Here is a 19,828-nt window from a genome sequence, read left to right on the forward strand (position 1 = left end):
TGATTGCAGTTCTAGCTGCCAACGGTGACACAACCAGTTGTTAGGTTTAGAGGACAGTTACTTTTTTCACACAGGGCCAGGTAGGTTTGGATAGTTTTTTTCCCTTCATTTAAAAAAGCACTTTGTATTATTAGACAAAGATACCCTGAGTAAATACAATTTCCAGGTTATTTTTAATCATGTAGATACAGTAATAATGTTTTAGGTTTGGTTCTTCTCACTTACCTTTTGTTTATTTTAAACTATTTCTATACAGAGAGTACAGAATACAAGGCTTCTGAAGCAACTTTTCAGGGTGAAGTATGTGTCTGAAATGGTAATTTACTGGATTTCTCTTTCATGAGATACTCTCCACGCTGTCACAAACCTGATGGATTGTGGTGCAGAGGCATGGTAACATCAAATGGTTGGGGTTACTACGCTGAGTTCAGAAAACGGCCCTTCTTCACATTTGAAAAGAGCCACTGCTGGAGCAGAGGGGGTTCACACCATCAGCAGGTTGGGGGATGGGAAGGACTGACGGGAAGTCCTCCAGTTTCCAAGAACTGCAGTTGTATTTGGGGAAGGGGAAGAAGGTCTCCTCATTCATTCGTTCTCCTCTTCTCTTACACAAGTAGGGAGTAATGTGCTGCAAAGGACGGAGGCTCCAGTTTTGTGGCAGATTATTTTATATTTGGATTTTCAACAGTAAAAACAATGGAGACAGGAAAATGTACCAAATATAATATAATATAATATAAATGTTGTTAATCCAGCGTTGGCTTAACAATGTTTCTGCATTAATAAAAAAACAATTACATTTTCATTCTACACATTCCTCTCTTCTTTAACTGAAAAAGGCTCCACCGAGGAGCCACTTTAAGAAACTAGACGCCACAGAAAGCAGCTCATGTCAAGTCCTCTCAGCTCTGTGTGTTTAATTCCTCCTGGGCCCTCCTGCTAAAATATATGCAGTCAGGGTACTTATGGATAATGGCCTGGCATTATATTCATACATGGGTAATCTCTCTTTTTTTAATATGCTCTGAATTAGCAGAGAGCAGGTAAACACATGACCCAGACCACCCAGGAGAGGGACGGACTCGTCTGTGCAGCAGTACCAGTCTCTGCAGCACGTCTCCAGCCTTCCCACCACTGATTAAAAGCTTAAAGTCAGTACAATACTTCTACTCTTGAAGACGACTGCCAGAGCTGAGTTAATGGAACAAACTATTCAACTCTGACTTCAGGGCACGGTTTCTGCCAGTTAGGCGTCAGTCAGTGGCGGCCTCGTCCTCTGCCGCCCCAGCCTCTCCCGCGGCCTCTGCTGCTGCTCAAGTGTCCGGCGGAGCGTCTTAGCTTCTTCCTCTCTTCGTGGTGCTCTCGCTCCGCTTGCTGCTGCTTTTTCTGCTGCTCCGACTGCAGAGGAGGACAGGAGGACGTATGTTAAACAAATGCAAGTACTGCGATTCTACCTGCAGACTGATGATGTATTTACTGACTTGTTTAAGGTGAAGAACCAATTGAAAAGCACTTTAGCTTGCTTTGTCTGACCCTGAGATGACTTCAGGCCAGCGAATTGTCATCCAGATGTGGGTGACATTAAGTAATGTTCAATTGAGAAGAGTGATTGTTCATGTAAAGATGCAAAGTGATGCAGTTATTCTTAAGGATTATCTAAGTAACCTTACATTTATACATTTATTTCACTGGGAGATAAATGTTTAGAGTCAGTGGTTAAATCTGAGTTTTAAAAAAACTTTTCCTCTGACCTTAATTGCTCTTATGAAAATTTAAAGATTTAAACTCCTGGAGACATCGTAAGTGTCTCCATTATTTGCTGCTTTTTGAGTGATTGTGATGATTTAAAGAAAAGACTCGAGGCAAAGCATCAAGTAAGCATTGTACCTTTTTGAGAGTGAAGGTCAGCTGTTTGCTGCCCACTGCGGTGTCAGCCATGCTGCTGGTTTCGGAGTGCTCCTCTAACTTCAGCCGCTCCTCCAGAGAAGTCCTAGAAGAAGGAACACATGATCGTCAGGCACAATATACCAAACAGTAGAGACAGAGCGTTGTCATAAAGCATTAGGAGACCGACTCTTAATACTTTACAGGTGGGGCGATTCTCTGCCTTTAACAGCTGCAAACCCTGAAGCAATTTGGGTTTCAAAGCGTGTCTCAAACAATAAGTCATCTAACACAGAGTACATTTCCAAAGACATACTTCTGTAGTTTCTGCTTGCGGGCCATGTCATTAAAACTTCTGAACTCCTCGCCGGCTTTGATCTGATAAAACTGCGGCTGACTCGTCTTCTTGCTCTCAGCCACATTTGATGATTCCTCTCCTCCGTTCTGCTCCCTCTCCACAAGGACAGTGTTGCGGTCTGCGTCCTTCCTCTCCTGCCGCCGGCGGTCTCTGTCCTCCTGCCGAAGCAACCTCCGCTGCTCCCTCACCTCCTCCACCCAGCTTTTGTCGTCGTCAGAGCTCTCCTCCTCGGAGCTGGCTCGCCCCTCTGGCTCCTCGTCGTTATCTTCAGGCACCTGCAAGGAGATGCAGCACAGCAAAATAAAAAATCACTGATGTGATCTGCTTCCTTGGCCCTCATCTTCCAATATATCAAGAAAACACAGCATGCGCATACACAGCTGGCTCAGTGAGGCTTGTAAACAATAGAAAAACATGTGATCATCTCCGGAGGGATTAATAATGCGCCGGTTCCAATAATGGAAATAAATCTGAAAAGCCACTGTTTAGTTACACTTCTTCCTGCTGGCCCAAATCACTTGTTTCCCCCCTTTTCTTTTGTGTTGAAGTGTCAGCACATACTTGCTTTCTAAAAGGGCTGAACACTACACATACACCAGTCTGCTGGTGACTGGGATCAGCTGGTTTTCAGCTGATCGTCCATTGTTGCACACCAAATTAGCCATAGCTGTATCTGATTTTGTGCCCATCTGATTAGCCCATCCTTTCGGCTCTCATGCACTTCTATAAGAGTTTGAATCACATTTCTGTGGTGCAGATTGAAACAAATGAGACATGACAACCACCTAAACCTGTGTAAACATGGCATACGACCAGTAAGTCTGATATTTGAAATTGATATCAGTCCCATTCCTGCTGTAAAAGCTCTAATTTTGCAAGCAGGTCTATGTTGTGTCTTTACATTGCCTCATGTCATCAGTAAGAGAGCCACATGGCATGGAGGAAGCTAACAGTAAAGGTTCAGGGTTTTTAAGGTATTTTACACCTGCAACAAAGCAGGTGTGTGTGTGTGTGTGTGTGTGTACTCCATGAGTACTAAGATGTAATTATAATGAGCCTGAGAGCAGGGCAAGGAGCAATCAGTTGGATCATAAATAAAAGGACCTTTTGGTATATTTTATTTTAATAAATTAGGACACCGTTGTTTAAGTCGAGCCAAATGCTGACATCCTTAAAGTGAGGAATAAATTGAACACAGTTATCAGATCAATACTTGGTAACTGTGCAAAAAAGCCCTTTAACCTATTTTAGAAATAATGTTGTTAAATAGTTAAACTTTTATTGTGAACATAAATAATTGGTAAGCCAAAGTTAGAAAATACTGGAGGTAGTCAGTGGTACCCTCAGCCTCCTAGTAAATGTACCTATGGTATGAATTTTAAAGTCCTATATCACCTTGTTCTTGAGTCATCGGATTCACAAAATTTTCAAAAAACTTGACCTCTAACCTTAAGGTCAAGGTCACCGAGATTCAGACTCGTTTGAAAGTTTTAGTAGATGCACTCGTGGTGCTTGAAACTCCTAGGCTGCTTCATTCTCCAGTTATCGCATTCACAAATTTGGGTGTCCACGTCGCACACCCATCTGACTGACAAGGTATTGTCAGCCTTTTATGGCTGAGGGGTAAAAACTAAAATAAGAACTGGTCAAGTCAAAAAAAATGTGCCGGCTGTGGCCTCCACACAGAACATCCCGTCTCAGTAAAACGATGCAGTGTTACCCACTCATGCAGTAAAACACTGCGTCATTTACCTGCTGAGAAACCATTTTACCTGCTCGGAAACGGCAGCCTGCTGAGCTATCAGCCGCAGCTTCTTCTTCCTTTTCTGGCCGACTTTGGAGACGATGGGGTTGAGCAGGCGGAACTCCTCGCTCTGCTCATCCACCTGGTAGTCTGGGTTTTCGAACATCACCTTGAAACGGTCGTCTCCCAGGATGCTGGGGAGAGCCTGCGGTTTGGAAAAAGTCAACAAAGAGGAACAATGACATCATGAATTCTACGAAGCTGACCGGCGGAACATTATGATCTCTGAATACACCGTGTACATTCACAATTAATCAAAAACATTGATGTTGTAATCTTGTTTTCCTACCTTGCCCTTCTTTTTCCTGGAAACCACCTCTGCTTCGTCATCACCCTCCTCCATCAGTTTAAGAGCCAACTCCTTGTTCACCTTCGGCAGTTTCTGTTTCAGAGAGAACAAATTGTACATACCTCACACGAGAATGGAGAGAAAATGATCCAATTGGTTTGAAGAGTGAATCACACATTCCTCAGATTAACCTACCGGTACCATTTGTTAGCTTTTCCACTTTTGAAATCAGTGTGACAGGATGTGAGTAGTTTTGAACTTCAATCCAGTACAATCCAGTTTAATGGGTACTTTAACTCTGTGGAATTCTGTTTATGTAGCTGATGCAACAGGTTGTCGGGATTTTTGGCTCTGAATCTTATTTATTCAGGTCATATTTTCAAAAGCAGATTGATCATAATAAATATTACACAGAAAAGTGTTGGATGAGGGCATGGAGGGAAAAGATAAACACAGACTGTCACAGGAGTCACACGCTGACATAGTAAGAAGCAGATGAATTATGTTTATTCTGCTACAGCCGTTGCACCAAACCAGTCAAATATGGACTAAATGGACTTAAATCTGAATGTTTGCTCGACCATAATGAAATTCAGAGACTATAGCTGTTTCCTAGACAGCAAATGCTGATTGTTGATTCATCTTCTAACTATGATGTTTCAGTACTGAACATGAAAAAGCCAGTAAAATGAGACTTGACATTTCCATAGCAACTAGCAGAAAACCTAAACTCTCACCTTAACCTGAACTCTCTGTGTTCTGGCCTCCTCGATCTTCTGGCGAATCTTATCCTTGCGATACTCCTCGTACGCAAAAGGATTGACCATACTTTTAACCTATGGCCAAGCAAATAAACATGTGCAGTTTAGGTTTAGTGTGTCACATTAGGATCAGTTTGAATTGAACAAATCCTGACAAAAGTATGAGATGTACACAAAAAGGATGATACCTTGTGATAAAGTCTTATGTCCATGAAGAAACCGTGCATGTAGGCTCTCAGGAGGGATGATCCGATCAGGTGAGACAAACCTGGACATGAAATAAAATAAAATAAACACACACATATTTTGCAATCTACATCTACTAAATGTAATGTTTAAAATATATGGGTACCGATATTCCATATACTGAATGGCACATGAATTATAATGATGTGAGTCATCGACTGACTTCCTATGTCACCATCAAAAGGAGAAACTTTGGGGTTTAGTAAGAAGTGTTTCAGTAAATACACGTTCATGGTGTCCAGAAGATGAACCCAAATGATTTTACTGAACGTGAGAAGAAAAGAAAAAAGAAAAACAAACCAGAAATTCAAAAGAAAAAGGTCAAATTTAATTTAAATGTGTTTACAACAACAACACCTGTTTACCCAAACACTAGTTAAGACATACGTCTATTCCTCCCGCCCCCATCCATCTTAATATTTGTAACACTGACTGGCTCTAAATGTAGTAAGATGAGGACATTCATGCTTCCACCCCATCCTAACTTGTGGATCAGTGAAATGTCTCAGGTACTGGATCGAATTTCACACATTCATCTTCCCTTCAGGATAAACTGCAATAACCTTTGTGACCTACCTCTATATTATTCTGTATTATGATTAAAGCATATCTGCATTTTAGTCCTTTTTTAAACATTAACATCTTTTTACTTCATAAAATTATATATCTAAACATTTTGGGTTTGTCACATTTCAAGACGTCTCAATAGATTTTTCAGACCCCAGTGAACATGTGAATAAATGACACTTGAATATGAAATAGTCAATATTGATGTCATTTCCACGCCTGACTTCACCTTAAAAGTTGCATAAATACTCTCCTTTACAGCACAGGAAGTGCGTAATAGCGTGCGTAGCCAAAGACACGCTCTTACAAGCTGAATGATGAGGAACTTGCTCTTCTCAGAAACTTCCACAAGTGTGCTGTACTCAATATGGACATGTTACATAACAGGGCCACATTACATGGCTCCTGTATACCAACAGTGCTCTTCCCCTGCCTACTCCCTCCTCTTCTTTTATTCCACATCAGCCAATCATCTTTCTACTTCTTGTCATTTGATCTCTTTCCTGCTGAGCCTGCATTCCAGTGTTCATTCAACCCATCCAACATCCACTCCCTTGACCCTTCGTGCTCCCCCTCTCTTACCCCTACACCCTACTTCACTTACCTAAAGCATTTCAATCATTCCCGTGGCCTCTACTTAGACAGTCTAGCCACTCAAACTAACCCCCCGAGGCGGCGAAGTGGCTCACACTGATTCATAGTTTTGGATATAACTTTCAGGGCTGGGATTAAAGTCACTCTTTGTGTAAAGATCTCTTGAGCTCTCTTTGCTTTCTAACCAAAAGAGCCAAAGCAAAAATTGCACACTTGAATTGAGGATTTTTTTTTGCTTAAAAAGTGCTCAAATTTGGGCTGATTTACTCCAAGTGCTCTGCAGTTTCATCAGGTACAATTAAGGTAATGAGTTCTCACCCAGATTTTCCAGGTCCTTCCGGGTGACAAACTTGTAGTCATCATACACCGTGCTCTCCGGGCTCTCCTCCAGCTCCTCTGTTAGGTTGTCTAGGAAGGAGCACCATCGAGGTGCTGGGCCCAGAGCCTAAACACACACACAAAAACACATCCACCCGCTTGGTTCAGATTTAGACTGTTGAGTACTGTTTGTTGTTAGAAAAAAATAGCCCAACTCAGTCAGGTCATGTTTCCATTACAGCGGAAAATAAATGTCCTGTACTGTTTTTCAGGGAATTGTAACGACCTGCAATGCAACACTGGTGATACGGGAAATGCAGAGTAGCAAAAGTAGCAAAAGGTCGAGCATTCGCTTTTTGAGTGTGTAGTTTTAAAAACAATCCTTTTGTGTGTTCACAAAAGTAAAAAAAAAAAAAAGAAGAAGAAAAAAACAAAGTCACCCAAGTTGGTCATGTGAGCATGAACTTTTTTAAATGTTAGACAGAAAGGACTTGGGTATAGAAAAAAATCAGTGTATGAATCGGTGCTCCACTAGAATAGAAAAGCACTAAGAACCAGTTGCTTCCTTCTTACCCCGAGGGGTTGCCACAGCGTGTGGACACGCACCTTAATTTGGCACCAGTTTTATACTGGATGCCCTTACGGAGACAGCTTTGTCAGTTATTTGAGTTTGGGACCAGCAGTAGGAGTAGACTAGCTTGTGACTCCCATGAAGATGGATTTATGTGTCTCCACCACAGAAACTCTGTTCCAAGCATGTCTCAGTAAAGTTTTCATAAATATTGATCTTGACGACAATCAGTTAGAGCTGAGGTTAGGTTAAAGCATATATGTTGGTTGAAATCTCAGGGTCCAAATACCAGACAGCCCCCTTTTGTTAAAACTTCCTGGTATCCAAAAAGTGGAAATTGACAGTACTGTCACTAACATGCAGAACTGCTTTACTATGAACCAGCTCATAAGCGCCATAAGCCACAACAAAAGTGTGACACCAGAGTTGAGAAAACCAAGGTTTTCTTGAAGATATTATATAACTTAAGGTTAAATTTGCTTCCAGCCAGGAGAGCATGATGGTGACCAGCAAACAGATGTGACCACTCCAAAATTCACTGGGCATTGTTCTGTACTTTTCTCAAATGCAGACAACTAACATTACGAACAACCTAAAGAGCTTAAGGTCAGCAGGAGTTACAAATAAGACCCGATCATTCCTTGCAGTTATTTTTAGGCAAAAATGCAAAACACCCTCCAGGAACCAGCTTTTAAAGTATACAGCAGGGACAGCTGCAGATGCCACAGATGCACAGTCCTGCTTTTTTTTGTGATCTGCTTAAAGTTTGCCTAAAGGGCACACGCATAGTGATGCACTGTATTGTTGCACTTTAAGGAAAAGTCCACAAATCACAAAAAAATATTTGCAGGCACAGAGATCTGCCCAGAGCCCCACGCTCACCATCTAATGTGGACACTTAAATCTGTCAGATTCTGACATACAGTACTGTGCAAAAAATTTGAGCCACCCTTCATTTCTTTACATTTTGCTTCCAAGGAGCCAGACTTTTTTAAATTTTGGAAAGTGGTCTTGCTTTTTCACCGATTTTCAGTCCAGTCCTTGTGACTTATCATATTCAGAGGAGTGTTTTGTTGATTTATAAACTACTTAATACTGACCTATGAATCATTCAAGCATAAAAAAGGCATGTAACTCAAATGATGATTCAGTGCCCTGTCTACACATAATAGACAACTTAGAGTTTACTTTGGTTCTTTTCTATCTTTGTGTACTTTGGAGTTTAGCAGCCTGTTGTAAAAACACACCCTGTGTTTCTATTTCTTTAGTAGAATCTACAAAAAACTGTAAAAAGATAACAGTTTTTGTAATTTTCTTAAAAGGAATGATGAAACCGGACAAGTTGAGGACAAAACAAGTAACAAATCTAAAAAACAAAGAAAAAAAGAAAGAAAGTTGTCAATATCTATGGAGGCGGTTAGGTGGGAGTTGCAACCGTGATTGTGGCTTGGGGCTTTTTATCAGCCAGCGGTGTTGGAAATCTGATCAAAATTGATGGAATTATGAACACAGTAAAGTACCATGAGATTTTAACCCACCATGTTAAAATCTGGCGGTTGCCATCTGAACTGACTGGCAACCGCTTGTCTGATTGGCAACAGCTTCAATTTTCATCATGACAACGATCCCAAACACACTGCCGGTGCAGTAAAACAACACCAGGATAGCAAAACACACAATGGAAAACTATCAGTCACGGATTGTTCGCCGCAGAGCCCAGAACTCGAAATTATTAAAGTAGTGTGAGATCATCTTGACAGAGAGCAGAACAAAAGGCAGCCAACATCCAAAGAAGAGCTTTGAATATCCTTGAAGAAGTCTGGAGAACTCCTCCTGAAAACTACTTAAAGAATTTACAAGAAAGAACTCAAGAAAGCTGAGTGTGCAGGCTGTGTGGCATTATAAGGGTGATCATTCCAAATGCTTACTTTAAAGCTCTGCTTTTGTCACATGTGTACATTTCAAACTCGGACTTGCTTCAATAAACTGAAGGCACGTCTCCTTCACTTTGTAATGACCGAGTTCTCAAAGTTCAAATATTTCGATTGGAGAACGCTGATCGAAATGCTGAGTAAGGAGTAACTGATTCAAAGATGAGATAGTGAAAGAAGGCATTTCGCTCATTTTTCATTGACAGTCCGATGATGTCACACCACTGAGGTCAAAGTCCAGTGTCCCTGTCATTGTTTAGTTACATCACTGCTGAGCTAACAAAGCTAACAGAGATCATAAGGGTCACATGTGGAGACGAAAACCCTTTGTTTCAGATCCACTTATCCAGATGGGGTAGCAAATATAACCTATTACCACTTTTACTACCACTTGTAACATTTTTATTTATCTGATAATTATTTCCTTAATTAACTGAAAGATGAAACACTGAAACCTTCTAATATTTCTTTGTGTGCCTTTCAAAAAGCCTAAAATCTGAAGCTACTGTGCATCCATGGTGAGTCCAAACATTTGCTTTATTATCAGGACATACTGCCCATGTTGCACATCGGTTCTTTGGCTAAAATTTAATTTTGAATGGTTTTAGGTTTGTAACAGTTTCTGTCAACATGAAATGACCTGATTGACGCTGCAGGCAGTATCCCATATTCTTTTTTTTGTTGCTAATCTGTGACTCAGATCTGCTTTTTCATAAACATCATCTTTTTCAATTATGTTTTAGTCTACTTTCAGATTTTCTTCCAAATCAGCTACAGGTCCAATTTTTCTGCAATACCACCTCTTTAAGAAATCAAGTGATTTTGGCATCACTTGCCTGGCCTGAGCAGCTGACAGGTGTGATCACAAGTAGCCTCTCGCATGTCTGCATTTATGTACATATTATATCTCCTCTGTTGACTTCAGTGAGGTGGATCATGATCTTGAGGGGGGAAAATTGTTAGGGGGTGAGCAAAGATTGTGTTGATGTGGGCAAAAAAACAAAACAAACTGATCGTTTCCAATGAGTGTTCTCCATCAGAGATCTCAGGACATTACAGGAAGAGTCTTTCTGCTGCAGAGTTGGAATCTGGGGACAAAAAATCCTCTGCATTAACTAGAGAGCCAGTTTTCATTACCAGGGATGATATTTGATATAAACTTTGGGCCAGTTTGAAACCGACATTGATCTTTGCTCTCTGCCCAAGTTTGGGATTTGTGGTGAAATCACCGAGCGTTCAGCATAAGAGGTCAAAACAGGACTTTCACGGTGCAATCTAAAAACAGCAGCTGTCCTGGAAACTGTCAGGACATGCTTTAGAAGATGATACTGAATGGGAGGTCGGCTAATTTTAAATCAGGTAAAGTTTTTGGCTAGTATGTTCAAACAATGACAGACTCACCTTTTCTCGTAGGACAAAAGGACCAAAGTTTACCACATGCATGATAATCAGGGCTGGAAAGAACCCATTTACACAAAGCAAACCCTGGTTGACTGTACACACATATACACACACACACGCACAGATGCGCGTGCATGCACTCACAATATCACATGAGGTAAGATCATATCAGTCCCAGAACAGACTGTTGATAGGAACAATTACTCATTAAGCAGAGGCCTCGTGAGAAGTCTGATCCCATGCTTTTTTCAGGCATGCTTCATTTTTAAAGCTGGGAAAAAGTTAACAGGCCTCACATCAGGATTTTTATAAACCAGCAAAAACACCATCAACAAACTCGTGTTTGCTTCTTCTTATTTTTCACATCATTGTGTGTGTCACACCTGCAGTTCATCCCCACCCCACAGGTTTGACAATGACTCGCTCAGTGACAGAAAACAAATGGCACGTGCGCACTCTTTGGCCAGCTCCTAAAGGTCACCTTGTATTGCAAAGCTGTGTGAAAAGCTGAAACATGAATCATTCTTTGGTGTACTGTAAATATAAATGTGACTGCTGTATGAGAATATAAATGTCTCTGTACTCACTGGGATGTAGAATGTGTTCATCTTGGGATCTTCATTGGCAGTGAAGAGCATACCTGTTCATGAACCAGAGAGCAGAGGAACAATTAAAACCTCATCTAGTAATTTATAGGTCAAGTTCCTTCAGCACTGACATATGAAAGACTGTCTGGGATCTGAATTTTCATATCGTAATGGCAAAACCCATTTCTGCTCTAATAACGACGAGTTAAAAAAACATTCAGGCAGCCAAAACGAACAAAAACAGAAGAAACTCAAGAAGCTGGTGCTGATTTTTAACAGCTTTAGAGAACATCACTATAAGATATAGAAATCTGAGGTTTTATTCCCCTTGTACACACTGCCTGTCTCACAGTAAAAGTGTGGGAGCTCTACAATAAGATGGCGCCATCCAGAGGTGGAGCTGCACGAAAAACTCTGGTTTTAAATACCAGCTTAACTTACAGGAATCATTACGGTTTCATTTATAGGCCTATTTAGTCATGCATAAAAGCTGCTGGTTGCGCTTCAACACACTGCAGAGTTTCCACACTGTTTTTGCTTCAGTGGGTTTCTAGGTGGGTTAAGGCTTTGGCTGTATTTTAATATACCTGCAGGCATATTAAAAGACAGCCAAAGCTTAAGTGGGGGCCCAACACAGCAGCCACCCACCCACCACCACCTGTGATTTTTCTACTTATGTATTAATTTAATGAAAAGCACAGCATCTTAACCCAATTCCAGATAACAATTGATCAGGAGTTCAAGAACGTATCACTGCTGCATATTTATGTGCAGTTATCTGATATTGTAATATTAAGAATGCATGAAGTTGAGTTAGGGAGGATAACCTCAAATTAAAGTAAATATAGCTGGGGCGATGAGGTTAATCTGGATATAGCTGCTAGTTAAAAATCAACAGGTCATGCAAGTGGAAAATGATAAAAGTAATTTTTTGCCGAATGCTTGACCAAACCAGAAAAATACTTTAAGAGATCAAAGAGAGAACAGAAATGGAGACACGGAGGACAGCAAGTACACCGCTATATGAAAGCAGCCACTGCACAAAATGAATCATTATATCAACTTCATGTTAAAATAATCATATCATTCTTGCTTAATTGGAAATCCTGAAGCGTAATAAAGCACCCTGAACTGAACTGACATTGACCACCCTCCACAGCTGCAGCCACAGTTAGAATCTAACTCTGTGGGAAACATCCTATTGAATATTTCTGCAGTGCTATGTCTGCAGTGTTGGTTCATGTAGAGGTCAAGCAGATGCATTCTTGATGTTCTGCGGCTGCTCTCCTCAAACTTTCTTTCCAGCTTCCACAACTTAATTCTCACCTGAATTTGGGTAGACGCAAACACTGTTGATGTTGGTCTGAGGCTGTACGGAGGAGAACAACTTCCCCTGTGGAAAACATATGAGATGGATGAAAGACGAGAGTGAGCATGAGTTTCTTGTGATCCAGATAGTGAAAGCACAGTGATCTGTAACTGATGGCTGTTACTTACAGTGTCTTTGTTCCAGATTTTTATGATCTTGGAGTCGGAAGACACAACCAAGTCCAGCTGATTGTGGAAGTTGAGGGAGTTGATTGGCAGGTTGTACAAGTGATCTTTGACTAGAAGCGGCTGACTGGAGCGCAGGTCATACAGCAGCACCTGCAAGAGATCAGAAAGGTAAAGAAAGCTGTCAGAATCCTGGATGAAGCTGTCTGCCAAATGTAAAAACCAAAACAAAGAGAAGTGCAATTAAAGGCATGAGGAAGCATCTACATGATTAACCAAAAGCTCATCCCTTGACCTTTTACTGAAAACTGAACTTGCGTTAACTTGTTAGCAAACTGCATGACATCAGCCACCTAATTGTGAGCTGATTAGTCACAGTAACTTCGCAGCCTGTGGGGAGCTGACAGCTCACAACAACAAACACAAAAGAAGCGGAGAAGAATGCAGCCACAGAACTGTAAGCTGTTTTTTGACTGCTGCTCAACAGATAATATCAAAATGCTGTTTTGATATTAGCAATAACATAGATAAAGAAAAAGAAGCTATCCTTCGGGTAACATGAATGTTTAGGCTCACCTGACCAGTGCTGGTGCCGACCGCCATGGTGAGGGAGCTGTTAAACTTCAGCGCACTGATGGACGGCAGAGCTTGAACTCTGTCGACAATTTCAGAGAATACCGTTTAAAGATGGGGCAAAACGCACAGAAACAGGATAAGAAGCTGGATAATTCTGTTTTGTGGCATAATGACACACAGCTTGCAGCTTGTTTTTCATGCAGGCCGTGGTGAAAAGTGCCATGTGGCTGCATATGCGTCGTCAGGCTGAGATCAGCTTTCTGAGCGTGACAGTTTGCTCCTTACTCTGTTCCTTCGGCGAGGCTGCTCAGGGCGCAGTCCAGCTTGCCCACACGGTTACGGACTCTGGGATCCCAGCACTCGACCCGTCCCTGGTGAGATGGCAGGAGAAAAGCCAGAGAGTTGCACAAGTGCAAATTTGAGATTTTCTAATTAACTAAACAACTTTAAAACTATTGAAAAGCTATAATAGGCAAGTTCTTCCGTGGGCAGCTCTAAATTTTATGTGAGAGGCAACGATTTGAACTTTAACACCCAGAAATCATGTGAAACACTTATTTTTGTCAGCCCAGCTGGTGTGTGATTCTTTTTAACAAACAATACCGAACAGAGGAGAGAAGAGAAAGATCTACCGCTGAGAAATTCAAAAGGGAATAAATAAATAAATTACTCAGTATGGAGCTAATTTTTCTACTGTAGCTAGTGACCTCTTGAAAAGAGAAACAAATAATGTAAGTAAGTCCAAGCACTGGTGGCACAATGAGAACAGATTATCTAAAGTGCAAAAACAATATAAATAACTAAATAATAACCTTATATTAGCACTAAAAGGAGACACAGTCACCGTTTCACACTTACCTCAGAGGATCCTGTGGCAAACAAATGGTGGATGGGGTTGATATCGCACACGTTGTTCTCCCTGTTTGAGAAGTCCAGGGAAAAAAAAATATTGGCTGAGGATTTAACATCGGATCACACCGGATTAGTGCCGATGCACATAAAACCTTTTCACTGAAGGAGAAAACACTTACACAGCATCAGTCTGAAGAGAGTTAAGGAAACGTCCCTGCTCCAAGTTCAGTCTGAAAACCTCTGAACTGAAAGTGAAAACAACCACATTAATTTATTGCACACTACTCTTTAAAATATTAATGCTTGCTTGACTAATTTGCCTCGCTCTGTCAGAGCTGTCACCATGCGCCTCACGGTCCAGTTTTTACCTTACAATATAAATGTATCTTCAGATGACTTATTGTGAGCTGATGCTTTAGAAATAAAAGTGAAATGAGGAAAATTAACCTTATGTTTATTTTATTCTGGCAGTAATATAATAATTCACTATAAAGCTACAGAAAGACAGAAATAAATTTAAAAAATACCCTAAAACTGCCAGATTTATATTTTGATATACATTTTTACCACTAAATCTTTTATCATCACTGTAAAGCAAAGAGCTCTGGTGTAACAGGGAAGACAAACATTGCACTCGGCACTTTAATTACTATTGGATTACTGCAAATGCTGAACCCTATAATAGTTTGACTTTGCTAGCTGACTGCTAAATCATGCACCCGAGGACTCTTAAAGCGACTGTATTCTCACCTCGCCCCCACAAAGTAGAGATCACAGGAGGGATAGTGGTAGGAAAAGTCCCGGCCAAACTTGGGAATACGAGTCTTGTAGTAGTGTCCATGTTGAGAGTGAAACTCTACATAGCGGTCACAGTGCAGAAACACCAACTGCACAGAGAAGAATGAAAAAAACAAACAAACAAAAAAGCAGAGTGAGCTTTGAACTATCAGAATTTAAAAATGCTGAAAAAACAACATTTCAAAACAAAAGGGCCGCCCTCACCTTGGAGTAGTCGTCAGACAGGATGTCAAAGGCCACGACTTTCAGAGGAAGAAAAGAGAATAATGAAATTTAGTCACTGTCCAGTAAACAACGCTGAGCAAAGCCGGAGTCTAAAGACTTACCATCTGAATCTAGACAGCGCTCAAACTTCAGGGACAGCTGGTAGGTGTCATAGCAGCGAATCCTTGGTTTGTAAGTGCCTAGAACAAAAAAAAAATGATTTGACCCCGTAGGCATCCCTGGACTCAGGCAGTATTACTTTAAGCTGACACTAAGTGACAGTTCTGCTGCATGAACTTGGGTGATGTAATGATTCTCTGACACCTTTGGCTGTGACATTAGTTATAAGGATACTAAAAAGACAAGATGTATCACTTTAACTTTTTAACTTTCAACCTGTTTTTCAGCTTTGTTTTAGCCTCATGGTAAATAGGCTTTTTTTTAATTACCATTGTTAAATTTCAAATTAAGACTCATACATACAGTTTCCACAAAGTCCCATGTTTTCTAACAATTGCAACATCTCCCCCTGCATAACTTATGAATCTCTGACCATCTGTACTGATGTATTATTAAAACAGCAGTAAAAACCGACACAATCGTAGACTCACGACACTGCCAGCTTTCGCAGCAATGTCACAACACACCAGGTTATAAAATCGAGAGGTGCACAACATGCAGAAATGGCAGGTGTGATGTCAATTTGACATCAGCTTTGTCATGGAGTGCTGTTTGCCAACCTTGCCCTTTTAACGTAACCATCACCTTGGCCACTGTTTTCCTTATTTGTGCAAGTGGTTCAGGCTCCTTGCTCAGTTTCTGCAGGATGTGTGCCTCTGATACAGGAGCATGTCTGTCAATTAGCAACAAAAAATGCTTTATTCAGGGATTTCAGTGTGTTGCAGAAACTGCTCGTTACTATCATGGCACTGCAACTTGAGCAGAGGACTGTCACGTTTATTGCAATATCAGAGAAATCTGCTACCTGAAGTGCGCTAGCTCAGCTGAGCTTTTTCAGACTGTGAAATTAATGCTCTCTGCTCTGACAGCCCTGAAATCAAGACACAGCTTTAGACAAGGATGACTAGTAAAGACCAAAGCTTTTGTTTTATTTTGTTTTTCTATATGAAGCCAATTAATTTGCCTAAGAATTGTTTAAGAACTGCAGACTACCAACGGCCTTTTAACTACATAATTTCCTCAGGGATTAATTAAGTATTCTGATTTTGATTGATTCTGATGAATTCATTGACTTCTACAGTTATTCCAGAGTTTTGAGAATAAAAGACTTTTAGGTGAAAATGTAGCTTTATATATCTTTTACCTGCTGCCAGGATGAACTGACCATCCCGGGACACTTTGATGGAGGTGCACACTGTGGGCATCTCAAAGTCCTGGATGAGTTCAATCCTGCGCTGAATTTCTGAGTAATGCAAAGAACAGAAGCGTGTGAGTAAAGACAAACATTTAGAAGGAAATCAATACGTGTGTGAAACTGTAATTATAGCTGTCAACTCACCGACATCTTTCTTTTGCAACTGTCTTTTCTTCCTGTCTGACAGCCACTGTGTTAACAACACAAAGGTGATCAGGATTTGGCATAAAGAATAACATTCAACGACACAGCTGCTTCCTCTTCTCTTAGTTTGATGGCAGGTCACAAAAATAAAGCTACATAGAAGGTAAAAAAGGTAACCTAAATAGTTAACAGGGTCAATGGTAGGAAAGATCTAAAACGGAGCTGCAAATGTCAGGTGACATCAATGGTAACCCATTAATAGAGAATCTGCCTCAGCGAGCAGACTGTCAGAAATCGAAAAAAGGAAACACAAGGACGCGGCTGTTTTGAATATGGAAAGAAGCATATGTATGGACTTAACTAACTGCTCTTTTTTTTTTTTTTATCTCAAAATTCTGTTTTTCTCAGAATGAGCTTGACATCAACACTTAGACAACACCAACATCTCAGTTGTATTCTTGTCCGTATTTCTGAATGAAATATAGCATTCAGACTCATCACACGTTTTATTCCCCACCAAAAATTTTGATTGTTGACAGCATTTTCAATTTCACGAAATTATGAAACGAGATTGCTGCAAAAAAAACTTTCAACTGTACCACAGGGTTGGGAACCCTTTTTGCAGAGAGCCACATCACTCAGATAACGGAAACAAAAGATGCTTACAAGTTACATTGAAAATATTACTCACATTAAAAAACATAAATGCCTCATGAACATTAAAATTAGCCTTTGTGCCACTGCATAAGCCAATCATTCACATAACCTTGTCTCTTACTGATTCCTGGTTGAGGTGGTCCGGCTGTATTTTGTTCTCAACAAGTCGAAGAAAACTTAAAAGAAGACTAAAGGTGGACTTTATTCATTGTATCCAGAAAGCATCCTAATCAGATACATTAACCGTTTCAACAGGCTCCTTTAATTAATGAGCATTTTATTTTATATTATGATCTTTTGTCTTTTTAATTTATCATTTGCTCAGTTTTACCACATTTTACTGTGTCTGTGGAGCAAACTGACCTGCACTAACCTGCCTGAAAGATGCCTATAAATAAAGTTTGTAACTGCTAAATAGACATTTTAAATTTTTACCCAATTTTCATGTAGTATCTGAAATGTTAGACCTTTGATCCGTGATAATACCCAAATTATAACAACTATCGCTGCTGTAAATACAGATACACTTTCATTAAATTTTCTGAGTATGACCTCATCTACGTCAGTGAACCTCTTCCAAGCAGCGGCAGATTTTTTCCATTTATTTATTTAAATTGCGGTGTTAATAAGTATGGACTCAGCTATGACATTTCATTAATACAGTGTTAAGAACACTCATCTTACGGCTAGCTTGGTTAGCCGGCTAAGCTGAAGGCAAGCAGTAACTTCACAGGTATGACATGAAGAGCATCAGGAGCAGGAAGTGTGCTTCTCACCTCTGGAAGAGACTTCCCGTAGCTTAAATTGTAAATTTTCACATCATTCACGCTGGAAACCTGCATTGTAGAACGTGAGCATAACACTGATCCTGCTGCTACACACCGGCGAGCTGTGCTGAACCCACGTTGCTACTCCAGGAGCAAAAACAGGAAGTGGAGGTGAGTTTAGAGAAACGGGTCCGAGTAGAAACTGCACAGACTACACAAAGTTCCGAGAGGTTCAAAAATGACCAGTTAGCGACGTTGCTTTTTACTATTTAATACACATATATAGTTATTTTGTATGTATCATATACCTGTTTTAACTAGCTATGTTTAATTTAAAATATAGTTTAGCTTTAGTTAAAAATAGATTACAAAACAAAAGAAAAAACAAAGCATTATAAATAATTGTAAAATGTATGTATTGTGATTGTAAGCCCAACAAGGGACAATGGTTGAAAATTAGCAATAGCTATAAACTTATGTGCGTTACATCAGTTTAGTGTTTTGTAATTGGACTATGTTAAACTGCACTGTCCCTTTTAAATAAATAAAACAATAGCGTATAGCGAAAGGGTTCTTCCAGTTTTCTTCTTCTCTGTTTGTTGGTGGTAAATAACAAACTGCTGGATTCAAAAGAAAGAGAAAGCCCAGTCACATTCTCCTGTAATTTGCTGCCCTGTTATGAATAATGTATTCAGTAAAGAATTCAAAGGAGGATGTCTGTGTAGGTTCTCAGTCATCCAGGCCACGGTAATCTAAGGAGCTTGGAAAGAAAACACTTAAGGAAGTCCAGTCGTTTTTTTTAGATTATTCAAAGGAAGGATGTCCAGAAGATGAAGAAAGAAGACATGTGTACTAGGAACCTAGGCACAACAAATAGAGAGGTGGTGAAGCCAAAGGAAATGGCTTATAGTGAGGTTAGGTTGGACACTAAAGAAGGAGACAATGATTTATATTGACTGGGTAAAGGCAGCAAGACCAGTTTGAAAAGAATGTGCAACAGGTTGGAGTGATTAAGGACAGAGATGGAAATGTACTTACAAAAATGTACTACACAGGGATAAAGCTGGTGAACCATACCACGGATATATGGGAAAGAGTTGCTGAAACAAGCTAAAGAAGAGAGGTGACGATCAGTGAGTAGCAGTATGGCTTCCTGCTGAATAAAAGCACTACAGATGTAATGTTTGCTTTGAGAGTGTTGAAGGAGGAGTATAGAAAAGGCCATAGGGAGCTGCATTGTTTCTTTGTCGATCTAGATAAATAATAATATGATAGGATGCTAAGAGAGGAACTGTGGTACTGCACGAGGAAGCCAGAAGTGTCAGAGAAGTATGTGAGGGCGATGCAGGACATGTATGAGGATAGTGACACTGTGGTTAGGTGTGCGGGGTGGCAGATGGGTTCAAGGTGGAGGTGGGATTACATCAGGGCTTGGCTCTGGGCCCGTTCTTGTTTGCAGTGGTGATGGACAGGCTGACAGATGAGGTCAGGCAGGGGTCTCCATGGACTATGATGTTAGAAGACAACATTGTGATCTGTAGTGAGAGCAGGGAGCAGGTGGGAAAGAGTCTGGAGATTTGCAGCTATCCTCTGATCGGAAGAGGAATGAAAGTCAGTAAAAGCAAGACAGAATATATGTGTGAATGAGAG

The 19,828-nt window shown here is 40.5% G+C and overlaps 2 protein-coding genes across 6 annotated transcripts in view; one reads left to right on the forward strand and one right to left on the reverse strand.

Moving 5' to 3' along the window:
- The window catches only part of LOC116315213 (V-type proton ATPase subunit C 1-B-like), a 43,636-nt gene that overhangs the window by 10,529 nt on the left and 13,279 nt on the right, over positions 1–19,828 (forward strand). The window lies entirely within an intron of this gene.
- nol10 (nucleolar protein 10) lies at positions 651–18,341 on the reverse strand. Its single transcript, XM_031733425.2, has 21 exons — positions 18,188–18,341; positions 16,755–16,800; positions 16,560–16,658; positions 15,358–15,435; positions 15,236–15,273; positions 14,984–15,120; positions 14,413–14,478; positions 14,240–14,300; positions 13,667–13,752; positions 13,382–13,460; positions 12,809–12,958; positions 12,638–12,704; positions 11,312–11,364; positions 6,822–6,948; positions 5,285–5,364; positions 5,073–5,171; positions 4,336–4,428; positions 4,015–4,191; positions 2,201–2,517; positions 1,888–1,990; positions 651–1,398 (listed from the first exon to the last, which is right to left on the reverse strand). Exons 1-21 carry the CDS (start codon positions 18,251–18,253, stop codon positions 1,258–1,260), a joined length of 2,163 nt encoding a protein of 720 aa, XP_031589285.1. The 5' UTR covers positions 18,254–18,341; the 3' UTR covers positions 651–1,257.

The sequence above is a fragment of the Oreochromis aureus genome, linkage group 19 (genome assembly GCF_013358895.1).
Source record: "Oreochromis aureus strain Israel breed Guangdong linkage group 19, ZZ_aureus, whole genome shotgun sequence".
Classification (NCBI taxonomy): Eukaryota; Metazoa; Chordata; class Actinopteri; order Cichliformes; family Cichlidae; genus Oreochromis; species Oreochromis aureus.

Coding starts and splice junctions, on each gene's coding strand:
- nol10 (XM_031733425.2), bottom strand. CDS start 18,253: ATGCAGGTTTCCAGCGTGAATGATGTGAAAATTTACAATTTAAGCTAC. Junction 15,436..16,559: donor TCAGTTCATCCTGGCAGCAG/GTAAAAGATATA, acceptor TTTTTGTTCTAG/GCACTTACAAACCAAGGATT. Junction 5,365..6,821: donor GAAGGACCTGGAAAATCTGG/GTGAGAACTCAT, acceptor TTTCATGTCCAG/GTTTGTCTCACCTGATCGGA.